General features: G+C 54.6%; 1 protein-coding gene across 3 annotated transcripts; it reads right to left on the bottom strand.

The window, feature by feature from the left end:
• Positions 1 to 4,124: 4,124 nt before the first annotated feature.
• Positions 4,125 to 12,836, bottom strand: LOC103242669 (nitric oxide synthase, inducible-like). Of its 3 annotated transcripts, XR_012088777.1 has the most exons (4): positions 12,701 to 12,836; positions 9,773 to 11,709; positions 6,929 to 7,092; positions 4,125 to 5,949 (listed from the first exon to the last, which is right to left on the bottom strand). XR_012088777.1 is itself a non-coding variant. In XM_037992776.2 (2 exons), the coding sequence occupies exons 1-2, from the start codon at positions 7,133 to 7,135 to the stop codon at positions 5,713 to 5,715; spliced, it is 444 nt and encodes a 147-aa protein (XP_037848704.1). In that variant the 5' UTR covers positions 7,136 to 8,027; the 3' UTR covers positions 4,125 to 5,712. The 3 variants fall into 3 exon arrangements, 1 of the variants encoding a protein (XP_037848704.1); XR_012088776.1 differs by lacking the exon at positions 12,701 to 12,836 and having other exon boundaries at positions 9,773 to 11,909; XM_037992776.2 differs by lacking the exons at positions 9,773 to 11,709; positions 12,701 to 12,836 and having other exon boundaries at positions 6,929 to 8,027.
• Positions 12,837 to 14,687: the final 1,851 nt, after the last annotated feature.

The raw sequence follows: 14,687 nt of genomic DNA, 5'->3' as shown, positions 1-14,687 counted from the left end.
GAGAGAGGAGGCTCCGATCAATCCAGGGTGCTACTTGGTACTGGAAGTCAAGTAAAGGGCTTGATGGGGAACAAGATGAGAAATAAGACATGACGCTGGAGGATACCACTTTCCTCCATCTCCCCAGGCCCTGTGACCTCAGATAATGCAGAGCTGGCTCCATGGTTAAGTTCTGTGCCGGCAGCTTTAACCCCTCCTGTGGGCCGTCAGAGGGCTGACATCTCCAGGCTCCTGGGCTGCGCTGCCGCCTTGTCCGCTTGTAGGTAAATACAGCACCAAAGGTATCTTCATGAAAGCACTTCTGGCTCTTTTAGGTGGAAACAGAGACCAATGTGTCAAGTCCAGGCTGGGATGAGCCCCTGGGGCTGCCCAGCTTCCCTATCACGTGGACCTTCATGAGCCATCTGTCTTCCCAACTGTCATACTTAGACTGTGCTGGAATCTGGTTTAGAGCCTAACCCCGCTCAGCACCTGCTCTGGAGCGGGCCCTCTAACCATCTCCAAAGCTTTACTTGGCATTCCCATGTCCTGACCAGTGCTCACCCCCCACCCAAGACGCTCCAGGAAGTGTGAGCTCTGAGATAAATACGTTTGGGAAATGCTGTGTCCTTGCTTTGCTCCCAGCCTTGAAGGGTCCCGACGCACAGCAGCACGTTGAAGCCTCCCAGAAGCCTTGTAGTAAAGCAACGTGCTTGCCTTGGCTTAACTAAGCATGTCCCAGGCTATTCGACCTTGGAACTTTTTGATGCCAAATATCTACTGACCCATTCAACCCATTTGGGGAAATGCCTGTTATCTCCTCACTGTCCTTCCAACACGCCAGCTTAACTCCCACCCCCGGGCCTTTGTACCTGCTGCCCCCTCCAGAACAGCCCCGAGTGTTTCCTTCAGTATCCACGGGGCTCCTCCTCACTATCTCGGGTTTATTCTCAGACACCACCTTCCAGCTCTGCCTTCCCTGGCCACCCTATTTACAATTACACTCCCCAGCGTTTCCTGGGCTGTTTCCTGCTGTTTTTCTCCGAAGCACTACACCTCTTCCTTGTTTGGGTTTGTCAGCCCCAGAAGAATGTAAAGAATTTTTGCTTGTTTCATTTACTGCTCTATCCCTGACACATAGTAGGTGCTCAATAAATGTTCAGTTAAACGTATGAATGTGTCTTAGGGAGAGTATGGAAGTGATAATCACAGGCTTTGGAACCAGAGAGAGGCAGACTGAACTCTAGGCTCTTACTGCTGTGGACCCCGTAGGCCTCCTTCCCTCTGTAAAGCAGGGTGCTTCCCTCATAAAGTCCTCGGCAGGACTGAATGAAATGCCACATGAAAATCCCTGGCAAGCACTTGGCCCCGTGGAAACCCTTGATAAATATCACTATTATCTTCATCAATGAAATGCAAGCCCTTCCTGCCGCGGGGATGCGGGTGAACAGACGCCAGCCTGGGTGTGAATAAGAAGTGTGAGGTTCACACGAGGCTGACGGGGGACAGCCTTGCTCTCCCCTGTGTTCACAGCCTTGCTTTGGCGACACAGATACTTTCTGAAAGGGGGTTTGGGGAGAGGCCAAGGAGACTCTCCCGCCCCCATTCCACAGACGGCAAAATGGAACCCATTCTCCCGACTTCCCAAAGCTGCGACCAGTCCGGGATGTGCAGCGGGGCCTTCTGACAGCCCACCCAACTCAGATCTCAGCCACTGCTAAGATGCTCTTGGGGTCCAGAACTTTTCTGGGCCTGACTCCCCTGGGTCTACCTGCCACCCCTGGTCCTGGCTCCAGTGGCCTGTGCCTTGGCCAACACCCTCAGCCCACACTCCCACTACTATACCTTGAGCTGAAAGAAATAGTCCTCGACCTGCTCCTCATTCAAGTTCAGCTTGGCAGCCACCAGCTGCTTCAGGGTGTGGGCCACATCCCAGGCCATGCGCACATCCCCGCAAACATAGAGGTGGCCCCGCTCCTCGTGGAGCACACGGAGCACCTCGCTGGCCAGCTGCTGCCGCAGGTTATCCTGAACATAGACCTGAAACCAGACGAAGTGGTGGGTCCAGTCCCCGGCCGCTGGGGACAAGGCTTGCAGACAGGCCTGCTGGCCTCAGGGAGGTGGGGAGAGGGCACTAAGGGCTGTGGAGTGAGTCCCCTCCCAGCCAGGACCTTGCAAGGGGCCAGGCTCAGGATGAGGAGGAGCACAGATGCCCTGGGGGCTGGGCTGGGAGTAGAGAGATAAATGCTGGACGCAGTCCTGCCCTCGAGGGGCTGACCATCCAGTGGGGGCTCCCAGACTGTCTCTGAATTTGCCATGCTTCAAAGAGGCATTAATAAAGGCAGCCCCCCCCCCCCCCAGGGCTCTGCCTACACCCCGGAAAAAGGAGCCTCTCAATGCAGATTGTCCATCAGGTCCCTGCAGGGTACAGATCCTGGGCTCCCCAGTGAGAAGATCCGGGAGTCAGTCAGGAACTCTCTGCTCCGGCTCCACAGAGGATGCCCACTGGCCCCAGCACTGGGCACAGAGCACTGGGCCCGGGAGGTGCCCTGATGGGACAGACGTGTGAGGGCTGAGAGTCTATTCTGACCACCCCAGGCTCAGGGGGCAACGCGGCCTGGGGGCAGCAGAGCCCGTCTGAGGGCCATGGTAGAAGCATTGGCCGCCCTCCAGCCTTGCTGGGTTTGAGCGTAGCCAGCCTGCACCACCTCTCCCCAGGCAGTCGCGTGTCCCAGGGGACCTGCTGGGGACCTTCAGCAGGCTGGGCTCTGGGCTTAACCCGCGTGTGACCTAGGTTAGTCCTGAACCTCTCCGGCCTTGTCACTTCTACTGGAAGAGAGAGCATAATGCTCTTCACAGCATCGCCCTGATGGTTGTGAACTATCCGCACTTCAGAGCTCAGGAGCTGAAGGCTCAGGGAGGCGAGGGGCCTGTGGGGACCCAGGGCTCACCTTGGAGCCTGTGTGTGTAACGCTTCACCTGTTTTGAGGCTCCATTTATCTTGGGCTTGCCAGGCAGGCGGGAGTAAGCTGTGTGCACCGCATGCAGCACCCCTTCTGGGCAGTCTCCAGCATCTCCTCGCGGTAGAGTGGTCCTCATCTGGGCGGCAGCACCTGAACACCAGGGTCATGCGGCCTCCCCCGCACTCCTGCAGGAGTCCCGGGCTGTTGTTATCATGTTGGCCACCAGAGGGCGACACGGCTCCAAGCCGAACTGGAATTCTCACTTCCCTCCCACAAGTATCCTAGCTAGGTAACAGCATTGTCCCCACTTTACAGATGAGGAAACTGAGGCCCAGGACATTCCGATCACTCATCCATAGTCACACAACTCAAAGCACAGATGCAGGATTCCCTCAGCCCTTCGGAGGTCAAAAGCAGGGACTTTCCCGTTACCTCCACTCCTGGAAGAAGGAGCCGCGGCTCCAATGCCTGAGGCGGGAAGGCGGCCGTTCTCACCCACAGAGGCCCGCACAGGGAGGCAAACGTAGGAGGCCTTCCCTCCAGAAAGGTCCAGGAGCCGTTTGTGGGGCTGCAGTTCTGCTTCTAGGCAGGCGCTGCCCCCTGGTGCCCCTCCCACCTGGGAAGCCTCCAGCCTTACCCTTGTGCTGGGAGTCATGGAGCCGCTGCTGCCAGAAACTGCGGAAGGGGGCGATGCCTGTGCCAGGCCCGACCAGGATGCAAGGATGGGAGGGGTCCTCGGGGAGGTGGAAGCCGCTGGCGCTGAAGAGGACAGGAGAAGACGGGGCCAGCCCTCAGACACCCCGGGCCCACACACACACAGGGTGGCTGGGGAGCTGGGCCTGTGGGGGGCGGTCGTGAGGGGGTGGAGAGGACAAGCAGCTGCTATTTGATTTCCCACGTCCTGCAGGCTGCTTCACCTCTGTCCAGCCACCAGCACCTCCCCCAGGTCCTTCTGAAAAAGGGCCAAGCTCACTGGACTCTGGGCCCCTCCAGCACTGCTGTCATCGCTGTCCCTGCTAGAGACAGCCACAGCGGTGTGACCCCAGTGTCTTCTTTATGGACCAAGGGACCCTGAGCAGCACCTAAACCCCAGATCTCCCCCTTTCCTCCCGGAACCCCAGGGGTCAGCGGTCCCACAGGGGACAGAGCGGAAGCGGTGCTTACTTCCGCAGAAAGCAGGGCACTGGGTCTCGGGGCTTCAGGCTGTTGAGCCATGTGCTGCAGACGCCGCGGTGCAGGGGACCCTGGCCATCCGCAACGATAACACAAAGTGACCAACGTCCCCCACTGCCCATGCGCAAACCGTGCCAGCTGCTCCACCCACACCACGGCCTCCTTGGACGCCCCCACTCAGGCACTCTCAGGACTCAATAAGCAGCTGTTTGTCCTCCTGGTTCTGAGCTCCACCCTCTGAGAGCCCAGAGCTGAGGAAGGTTGAAAGGGACTTAGAGAGGCTGCAAGCTGCTCCTTCTGCCAATGCGGAAACCGAGTCCCAGAGAGGAAAAGTGACTTGGACAAGGTCCCTCAGGTCGTGGCGGAATCAGGTGGACAGCTCAGGTTCCCTGACTTCTACTCCAGTGCTCCTTCCAAAGACTTTCTCCAGGAACACCCCCAGCTCACCTCTGAGCTCCACTGAAGCAGCATGAAGTGACCCCTCGGGGTGGCCACTGCTGTGTGCGCTCATGAGCATCGCCCTTGCTGGCAGCAACCCTGGGTGGTGGATGAGCTCCACGCATTTCAGCCTGCTCTGGCGCCTCGCTTTCCTCCTCAGTGGCACCTCCTGGGCTTGTAGAAACCCAGGAGGTCTCTCTGGGTTCTGTTCCCCTTACAGTGGCCCAGCACTTGAAGGAGGCCTCCCACCAACTGCAGAGGTCCCCCTGGTTTTCCTCGGGATTGAACCTTGCTCTCACAGGACATGTTGGCCTCTCCTCTCCTGGTCTGGGTGGGTGTTCTCTAGCAGGGCAGAGTCTCTGCCAAGGTTTTATAAACTGTGTTTTTGCTTCCTAGAGGACAGAGGGCTCGGAAGTGTGGGCAGCTCCCAGCTTTGCCAACCCAGGAAACTCTCAGTTACAGAGGGCAGGGCAGGGGGCAGAGGCCAGTGGTGGAGCCGAGACCACCTGGATGAGATGTTGGCCTCCCCCTCTATGGCAGCATCACCCCCCTTCGCTGCCCTCCGTGACCCCGACCTTTCCTTCTTGGCTTCTGCACAATGAGAATCATCTAATTATTCCTAAACCCATCTCTCCACTGCTGCCTCTAGATGCTCCCTGAGGGCAGGGCTGATGTCTGTTGTATTTCCCTACCCGCTCCAGTACCGGGCATGGGGAGGTGTGAAATAAACCACCACTGAATGAGCTCAGTGAGTGAATGGAAAATCAATGTAGAATCTCCCCTGCATTCAGGCTGCACAATCAGGAAGACTAAGAACCACTGGATTCTCACCAAGGGTTGGGTGCTCTCCACGTCTGATCTCATTAAATTGTCCCAAGAGTAGTGCAACAGTGGCATGGTGGAGGACTTGGACTCAGCAGTTGGACTACCCAGGTCCGAATCTCAGCTCTCCACTTACTAACAGTGTGACTTTCTGTGCCACCTGTAAAATGCACACAGTGCCTACTCCACATGGTAACTGATCATATATGCACAAAAGGCTTGGTTTAGTGCCTGGGTCCTAGAGATCTCTCCCACACACCTCCTATTACCGTTGACAACTCTGGGCTGTGGGTGTTCCCTCCCTCCTTGAACTGATGAGGGAGCTGAAGCTGAGTGGCTACTCCAGAGCCTCTGCCCCGGGCTCTCCTCGGGTGTGGGACATGAGCACGGCCACAGTCAGGTGGATCTCCGTGGGCGTGTGATCCCGGGAGGAGCTGATGGAGTAGAACCTGGGCTTCAGAATGGGGAGCTGGGAAAGCAGGAAGCCAGCAGACACCTGCAGGGATGGGAACTCCTCCAGCACCTCCAGGAACGTGGGGCTATTGGTGAACTTCCACTTGCTGTACTCTGAGGGCTGAAAGCCAAGGGTGATGTGAGTGACTCGGGGCGCCTGCCCCATTCTGGGGGAAAGGCTGTCACAACCCAGTATTCATTCACTCATTCACTCACTCAACAAACAAGTCCATGTGCCAGGCACTGTCCAGGGTGCTGAGACTACCAAGCTTGCGAAGAAATAGTTCCTGTCCTGGAGGAACTCAGTCCAGTACATTTATCTAACTTGTGTTACCTCCACTCTCAGCAACTCATGGGGAGGGGTCAAATTTGTAATGTAATTTATTTGGGGCAAGGCTTTGGAACCAATCAGACCTGGGTTCAAATCTTTGCTGAATGCTCTCACTAGCTATGGAATCTCATCCCAATTACTTACCTTTTGTGAAACAAGGATAGTATTGCCTACCTGGTGGGGATGTTATGGGAATTAAACCAGAAAACATGTACCAAGTTAGTACATTGCAGCCACAAAATAATGGTGATGGAGGTAGTTGGAATCAAGATAATTAGCTACAATGATGATGATAATAATGACAAGCAGTGCCTTTTGCAAAGACCTGGAACCAGATAGTTACAGGAGAGTTAATGCATTCTCTCATTAACTTATTAATTCAGCTGTCCGTCTGTCACTCTGTCCATAATGCCCATTTATCCATTCATCCACACCATCCATCTCCCAATACATCTTAAGTGACAACTTTATTCCAGTTTTGGGGAAAGCAAAGACAGATAAGGACGGCTCCCCTTTCTAGCTAATGTCCAAGGCAGTGCACTCTGGTTGCATCCTGCAGACACTTGGAAAAACTCAGTTCACTCAACACAACTGTGTCCTAGACATGGGCCAGCGGATGATGCCTGGCTTCCCACCAGCCTTTGACAAGTCTCACTTTGGGAACCTGGTATGGATCCCTCTTGGAAGTTAAAGACCAGCTCTGAGCTCCAGCCCCCCACATGCTGGGACCCCCCACATACCCCCACTGCCCACCAGCCCTGATCTTCACCTGGCACAGGGCCTCCAGCCTCTGTCTCTCAGTCGCTTCTGTGGCCACCTGGGCCAGCTTTTGGAGCAGCAGCTGGGTTGGGGGGGTGGTGATATCCAGGAAGTAGGTGAGGGCCTGGCTGAGCGAGCAGGGGGGCAGCCTCTTGTCACTGACCCAGTAGCTGCCTGGATGGGGAAGGAAGGTGTCAGGATGGAAAAGAGGCCCCATTCGGGATTCTCAGAAGGTAGCGAGGCCCCCGGGCAGACACCCCCTGTTCTCCAGCTGCAGGGAAAGGAGGCTCTGAAATCTTGGTTCCAAGAGCAAAAGGCAGGAAGAAGGTGGCGCACAGAGAAAGGATTCCAGGAAAGGCTGATCACCAGCCCCCCAAGGGGCACTAAGTTGGCGTGGTCCTGATGAACTAACCATGTCCTTCTCTGGCCCAGACCTGAACTTTAGCAAGACACCCATTGGCGATCTACAGACTCACAATGACTAAATCCACCAAAGACTAATGGATACCTCACAGGCCAGTTGTTCATTCAGAGAAAAGCCCATGACTGCAGTCCCCTGGGTGCTGTACCAAGAGGTGCTGGGTGAGCAGAAGATGAGCCCAAAGGGAAGTCCCGGGGGTAGCATGCAGGGCAATCACAGCACAGACCCTGGGGCCAGCAGACACAGGTTCAAACCCTGGCTCCCCACTTCCTAGGTGACTGAAGCCTCTGGGCCTTGGTTCCCTCCGTGTGAAACAGATCTGATACCAAAACCTATCTTGCTGGGTTGGCATGAGCGCTGAATCAAACTGTGCACATAGTAGCTGGTGCTGTGCCTGGTATACAGATGCTTTCTAAATATTGGGTAAAAATATGAGCATGACATTATCTCCTCTGGAACAGAGTCCTGATGAACCACATCCATCACCTTGCAGTCACAAGGATGTCTGTCTCATTGTCCCCATGTCTCAGGTTCTCTCACTTTCTCCTGGACAGTGGGGAGCACCGCCAGGCTGTGCCTCTCTGATTCCACTTTCTTTTTTATTTTTTTGAGACAGAGTCTCTGTTGCCCAGGCTGGAGTGCAGTGGTGCAATCTCAGCTCAGTGTAACCTCTGCCCCCCGGCTTCAAGCAATTCTCCTGCCTCAGCCTCCCAAGGGGCAGGGATTACAGGCGTGCACCCCATGCCTGACTAATTTATTTTGTATTTTTAGTAGAGATGGGGTTTTGCCCTGTTGGCTAGGCTTGTCTTGAACTCCTAACCTCAAGTGATCCACCCATCTCGGCCTCCCAAAGTGCTGGGATTACAAGTGTGAGCCACCATGCCTGGCTTATCCCACTTTCTGACTTTGGCCACTGTATTTAAGGGGATACACTGGCGGTGTCATTATCACTGGGGAAACTAAGGCCAGGGAGTCATGCCTTATGGGCTGGGACTGTTTGCACAGCTGCTTTCTCATAAGCTTTCGCGGCCCACCCTCTCAGCACGAAGGACAGGGATGGCTGTCGCTGGCAGGCCCAGGCCCAGGCCCAGCCCCTCAGCCAGGTGGGGTGGCCGGAGGATGCCACGCAGCACTGGCTACCTGGCCCAGGGCTCACCGCTTTCGTCCTTGGACTCCAGGCGCACTGTCTGGGGGGGCGCGTGGCCGTCCACCACTCCCTCCAGGATGCCTTGGACCGGGGCCGGCTGGTTGCCTGGACAAACCCCAAGGTGCTCACCCAGCCGTAGTTCAGGTCTTGGCCATCCCCACAAGAAAGTTCCACCAGGGGAAGGAAAAAGAAGCCTCAGGTGGACTGGGCACCATGGCTCACACCTGTAATCCCAGCACTTTGGGAGGCCGAGGCGGACAGATTGCCTGAGGTCAGCAGTTTAAGACCAGCCTGGTCAACATAGTGAAACCCCTTCTGTAATAAAAATATAAAAATTAGCCGGACGTGGAGGCGGGCGCCTGTAATCACAGCTGCTTGGGAAGCTGAGGCAGGAGAATGGCTTGAGCCCAGGAGGCAGAGGTTGCAGTGAGCCAAGATCATACCACTGCACTCCAGCCTGGGCGACTGAGTGACACTCTGTGTCCAAAAAAAAAAAAAAGAAGAAGAAGAAGAAGCCGCGTCAGGTGACTACAGGATTTCCTCCAGGGCCCCCTGATGGGCAGGTGAGATTCCCCAAGAAATGTGCCCTCCTTTCATTTTCCTGGCTGGTTCCACAAGCCTGGGCCACCACCCTGAGCATGGGATGAGAGATCCCCACAGGCAGGGGTGCTTGAGGGGCCCCAGGAGCTTCCCTCTGGGGAGGAGGGGGCCCACCCCTTCCCAGCAGCCCTCTGAGTCCCCCGAGGGCTTGGCCACAACCTCTGCCTAAAGAAAGCATCCCCCTTGGAGACACGTGGACATCAGAAGAAACCTTTCCTTGTTGACAGGACAAACCCTGTTCTTATTAGAACCAAGGCCAGTTTTCCTAATGCACGCGGGGAGGACCGCACAGATCAATGAAACCTGCAGATAATCCACAAGGCTTATTTCCCAGAGCTGGGAAATTTCCTTCCCTGTCAATACTTTTCCTGAAAGTTCTTCAGAATGAGTCAAACAGTTTAAGTCTGTCTTGCACTCTCCTTTTAGTGAAAGAGTTCAATGAGGAAGGAGAGGAAGTGGAGCAGGTGCTTAGTGTCCAAGCTGGAAAAGTGGCCGTGGTTAACCAAGAGTAGATGTAGAAGCACAGGCGGTCGCGGGTCCAGGTGAACCCGTTCTACGATGGCATGGCTGCTGATGCCAGCAGAGGCTCCTCTCCTCTCCCTTCAAAGACTGACTTCTTCTGGTCTTTCATTCATTAGAATAAAATCGACAGAGCACCACCCGAGAAGCCCTGCACTTTCCCTTACCTGGACGGCGGACTCTGTAGATTCTGCCGAGATTTGAACCTCATTGTGAACACGTTCTTGGCGTGCATGCTGCTGAGGGCTGCGAAGAACACAGAGATGGTGAACTGGCAAAGTGGCTCTGGAGCGTGGGTGGGAGAAGCCCCCACATGTCTGAGTCAGTGACACCTGGCCACTACACTTGCGGCATCCTGCTGAGGTGGCTGTTGGGGTTTTCTTTCCTTTGCTTTTATTCCACTGTTTCTGAATCACAAATAAAGATCCTTGATCTGATACAGGGCAGCCGTGTTGCTTCTAGGTGTTGGGAAATTCAATTTAGGAACCTAAAAATGGAAAGTCCCAGGACATCTCCATGGCTCAGGATGCACAGGAGAGCATCGTTGACATTGGGGATATCTTAAACATGTAGAAACCTTCAGGACTATCTTAGGGAACAGGGCACAGCACCCCGGGGTGCAGAGTGGACTGTTCACCACTACAGCCTGGAATCACCTCTGCGACGCCTTCTTCACGACCCTTGGCTGCCTTTGCGGCTGGAAGGCGGGGGCTTAGACCCCAACATGGCCATAGCCTAGCAACAAGCTTCACCTCCCTGAACTGCAATTTCTCCATCTGTGCCTTTCTCCCAGGAGTGTCCAGGCTCTTGAACACTCCTCTCCTAGACGTAGGTCTCCTTGACCATGGGCTCAGGGCTCAAACCACAACACAAGCCCTGTGTCCTGAAATAAGCAGGTCCCTTTGCTGAGGTCCAAAGGCTGTGAGTCCTGCACGAGCCTGAAGTGGTGCAGGTCCCTGGTCACACTGGAGGTGTAGAGCTTGGGGATCTGAATGTGCTGTTTGCCTCGGACATCAAACGTCTCACGGGCTGCCTGGAAGAAGCTGGAGCGGATGGGGGTTAATGGTTCCCTAAATGACGGGGCCAACCGAGTCACTAAAGAGCTAAGGAGATACTGAGTGGATCCAAAGTGGACCCGCCACTGTGTGGTGCCTATCCCCAGGCTCTCTATGGCTGAAACATACACAGTAGTTAAGAGGTGTCCTAGGTAGTCAGTGGGGGATAGACTTTAACCAGAAGCTCCCTTAGGGCACAGGGGTACCTGTGCCACCTTCTCCCCCAGAGTGGTGTGCACAGGGTGGAGCTCTTCTGGGGGGCTGAGGGAGAGTAGCAGTGACCTGAGCCCTCAGGCCCATGGCCCTGGCCCATGTCTGAGACCACATCTACAGGACCAGGGGCAAAGGTCATGCACCCAGGATGCCCAGCACAGATGTCCTAGGCATGAATGCACCCTGTCATGTCCCTGCTGTGGAGCAGCTCTGGCTGGGAACTGACCTTGAAGGTTTGCACGGCCCAGCTGCAGAAGGCATCCTCCTGCCCACTGAGCTCATCCTCTTCCCCCGTCGGGGTGAGCTGAGAGGCCCCCAGGTGGGAGCTTCTGGTTGAGGTCAGGAGTAAAGGCTCAGAACTGAGGGCACTTGCTGGAGCCGAGGCCAAACACAGCATACCTGCCCAAGGACACACGGAGACTCGTGTCCCATGTAAGCAGCACCTGGCACCCAGCACCCAGCACCAACAGCCTGGAGGGACAGCCCCAGACTCTTCCTCTCCAGCTGGAGCATGGAGCTGGACCTCCTTCTGGTCCTCTTGATCCCCCAGCCTTGTCACCAACTCCTATGACCACCTCATGCTTGGCCTGCAGACCTGTGAGAGGGACTGGGTTTCCGTGGCTTGACCTGTGACACACTCTGAGGGCAAACCTCTGAGCCAGGGTCCCTCTGTGCCTGGTCAGCTCTGAGAAGACCCCGTATGCACACCTAGTTCCATCCCCTGAACCCAGACTTTGGGTACACAGGGAAGGGCTAGGATGTGTAGGAGGAGGGAAGAAGCTTTACCTGAATTTATTGGTGAGCAGTTTTAACATGAAGAGGGATTTCTTCAGTTTCTAGATAGAGAGGGAATGACAGTGTTCTCAGACCAGGATGAAAAAACAAAACAACAACCAAAAAAACACTGCTTTTTCCCTTCTTCTGGAAAACTGGCCACAGCAGGCAGGAGATGGCTCCCGGCCCACAGTGGAAGTCGGTTTACATATGGGGCCACCTGGCCAAGAACCTGGTTGTCAGCTGACACGTTTAGCTTGTCTCTCACCCCAGCTAAACCATAGCAACTCATGTGGGCCCTGCCCCTTGGTGGGAGACCCAGAACAGCCTGGCCTCCTCCCATCCAGCCCTGGCAGAGGGGGCTGCCTTATAGCAGGGCATCTCCAGAGGGCCTCCTAATGGGCCGTGATTCTCTTCTGGTTTGGAACCTGGTAGAAGCAACAGCAATTGGTCCTATAGTCTCTGAAATCAGGCTGGCTCTCCAGGAACCCAAGACGATCCCAGGAGGTGTGTGACCCAGCAGAACTAGCGTCAAATCCCATGGTGAGTATTGACTCCCTTTTCATAATTTATTTTTTAGTTTTTCCCCTTCAATTACATTTTCATTCTTCTGAGCACTGGAGAGACAGTCTCGAATTGGTGCTAATAGACTTTTAATACCTCTCTCATTGCCTATCACTCTTTTTAAAAAACAAAGAAAGAGCAGGCCTTGGTTAGGGAATAGCATCTAACTACAGTTCATTAATTTCATGTTGTTTTCATTGAATTTATGTTTTGCTGGCTTTCCATTTGTGAGAGTGATACAAGTTTCCTTTAAACATGAATTCGTAAATACAAACAGGTAGGCCATTCAGAGAAATATGTAAAATATGTCATAGGAAAGATGATACTCCCATATGGCAATAATTACGACAAATGACCTGAGTGACCCAGAGTGACCTGAGCACTGACTCCCAAACGCCGTCCGTAGGACTTCCTGCATCCCCCAGACCCTTTCCTAGATCCTCCTGTGCCTGACCATCCCCTAGACCATCCAGACCTCATGCCACCCACCTCTCTGTTGCCAGAGCAGTCTCCGTTTCCGAACGTGCTGGTCACCACCAACAGCAGCTGCTCCTCCTCCAGGCAGATCAGCCCGTACTCGTCCACGCAGAGAATCTGGACCACACCCAGGTGGACATAAGCCCTCAGCTCCCAGTAGACACTCTGGGCTTCCTCCCACACCTCCCCCCGGCCGGGACTCCTGTGCTCATCTGTCTCTCCCAGTGCCCAGCGCAGGCGTGGCATGGAGGAAGTGAATGGACCGATTTGAACACATCATTCTCGATTGTCCTTTCCCACTCATACCTGGCAGCTCACCCATCGGCAAGCCCAGGAGGCTCTGCCTCCAAAATACTGCCTATCCCATGTCCAAACGCCTCTCACCACGTCCACTGCTATGTGCAATTCTGTGTGTGTGGAAATATTTCCACAACATTGGAATGAGCAGGTCACAGCGGCGCCTAGAGGCAATGGCCGGGGAAATGTGCCCTCGCCTTGTTATTCTATCCAGACACACCCAGCTGAGGATGGGGGACCTGCCACCACCCTCCTGGCAGTTCCGGACTCCTGGGAGGCAGCAGGGGAGGACCCAAGAGTGTTTTCAGCGACCTGGCTGACCTGGTCATCAGTTAGTCCCACCTTGGCTTAGACCTCTATGCAGCACAGATCACAGCTCATTCCAACCTGGCATTACACTGGCCTGTGCCGTGTCCTCAGGGTCACATCCGTCTCCCAGAAGCCGTGCGACCCCGGAAAACCCATGAACCTGTCTAACCATCAGGTTCCTCCTCTGTGCATTAACAATGGCATAGACGCCTGCTTTGCAGGGCACTGGGAGGGTAGAGGGAGGTGTACGCTGGAGAGTTCCCCGAGGGCAAGGCCTGGCTCTGGGTCACTCACTGTCAGGTCCTCAGAGCCCAGCGCTGGCCCAGAATGTGGCCACCATTCCCTAAGAGTTGGATTTGATCCGTCAGTGCTGAAGGCAGGGGCTAGAGCCTCGACAGATCCCCTGTGTCCTGTCTTCTTTATCTGCAGCTTACTCATCCTCACCCCTTTCACATGCGCCCTGCAGAGCAGGTGTTCACTGAGCTTCCACAAAATTCACTAGAGCAGCTGATGGATACTGGGGCCTGGATTCACTGTCAAAGTGTTTCTCAAACTGTGCTCTGTGGAACACCATGGAAAACATTTACTGTATAAGTTTGAAAATCCCAAGAGCTGGGCATGGTGGCTCATGCCTGTAATCCCAGCACTTTGGGAGGCTGAAGTGGGCAGATCATAAGGTCAGGAGATGGAGACCATCCTGGCCAAACTGATGAAACCCCATCTCTACTAAAATACAAAAATTCAAAAATTAGCCAGGCATGGTGGCAAGCGCCTGTAGTCCCAGCTACTCCGGAGGCTGAGGCAGGAGAATTGCTTGAACCCGGGAGGCAGAAGTTGCAGTGAGCCAAGATCCTGCCACTGTACTCTAGCCTGGGCTAGAGCAAAACTTCCGTCTAAAAAATAAAGAAAGAAAGAAAAGAAAATCCACGCCCACAGGTCTATCCTTGTGTATGAACAATCAGCTCTACCATTCAGCCCAGGTGTGTGTTTGCTGGACCATCTGGAGGAAGCTGAGGAGACATGAGCTGAAGGCAGAGGGTGAGTCCGAGGTGGGATCTTGGGACAGACGTGAGAAGTTAGGCAAAAATGGGTGAAATCAAATACATTTCACCATATTAATATAATTACAGCCTTAATAACCTTAGATAACAGTTCACATTATTATTTAGTTAATAGGATTCTACCCATGTTAAATTTCTTAATTTTTTTAAGAGATAAAGTCTCACTCGGTCACCCAGGCTGGAGTGCAGTGGTGCAGTCATGGCTCACTGCTTTCTGGAACTCAGGGGCTCCAGCAGTCCTGCCTCAGCCTCCTGATTAGGTGGGACCATAGGCACACGCCACCATGCCTGGCTAATTTCTTTGACTTTTCTCTAGAGCCAGGGTCCACCTA

The sequence above is a fragment of the Chlorocebus sabaeus genome, chromosome 16 (assembly GCF_047675955.1).
Source record: "Chlorocebus sabaeus isolate Y175 chromosome 16, mChlSab1.0.hap1, whole genome shotgun sequence".
In the NCBI taxonomy this organism is placed as follows: domain Eukaryota; kingdom Metazoa; phylum Chordata; class Mammalia; order Primates; family Cercopithecidae; genus Chlorocebus; species Chlorocebus sabaeus.
This window is presented reverse-complemented; position numbering and strand designations above follow the sequence as displayed.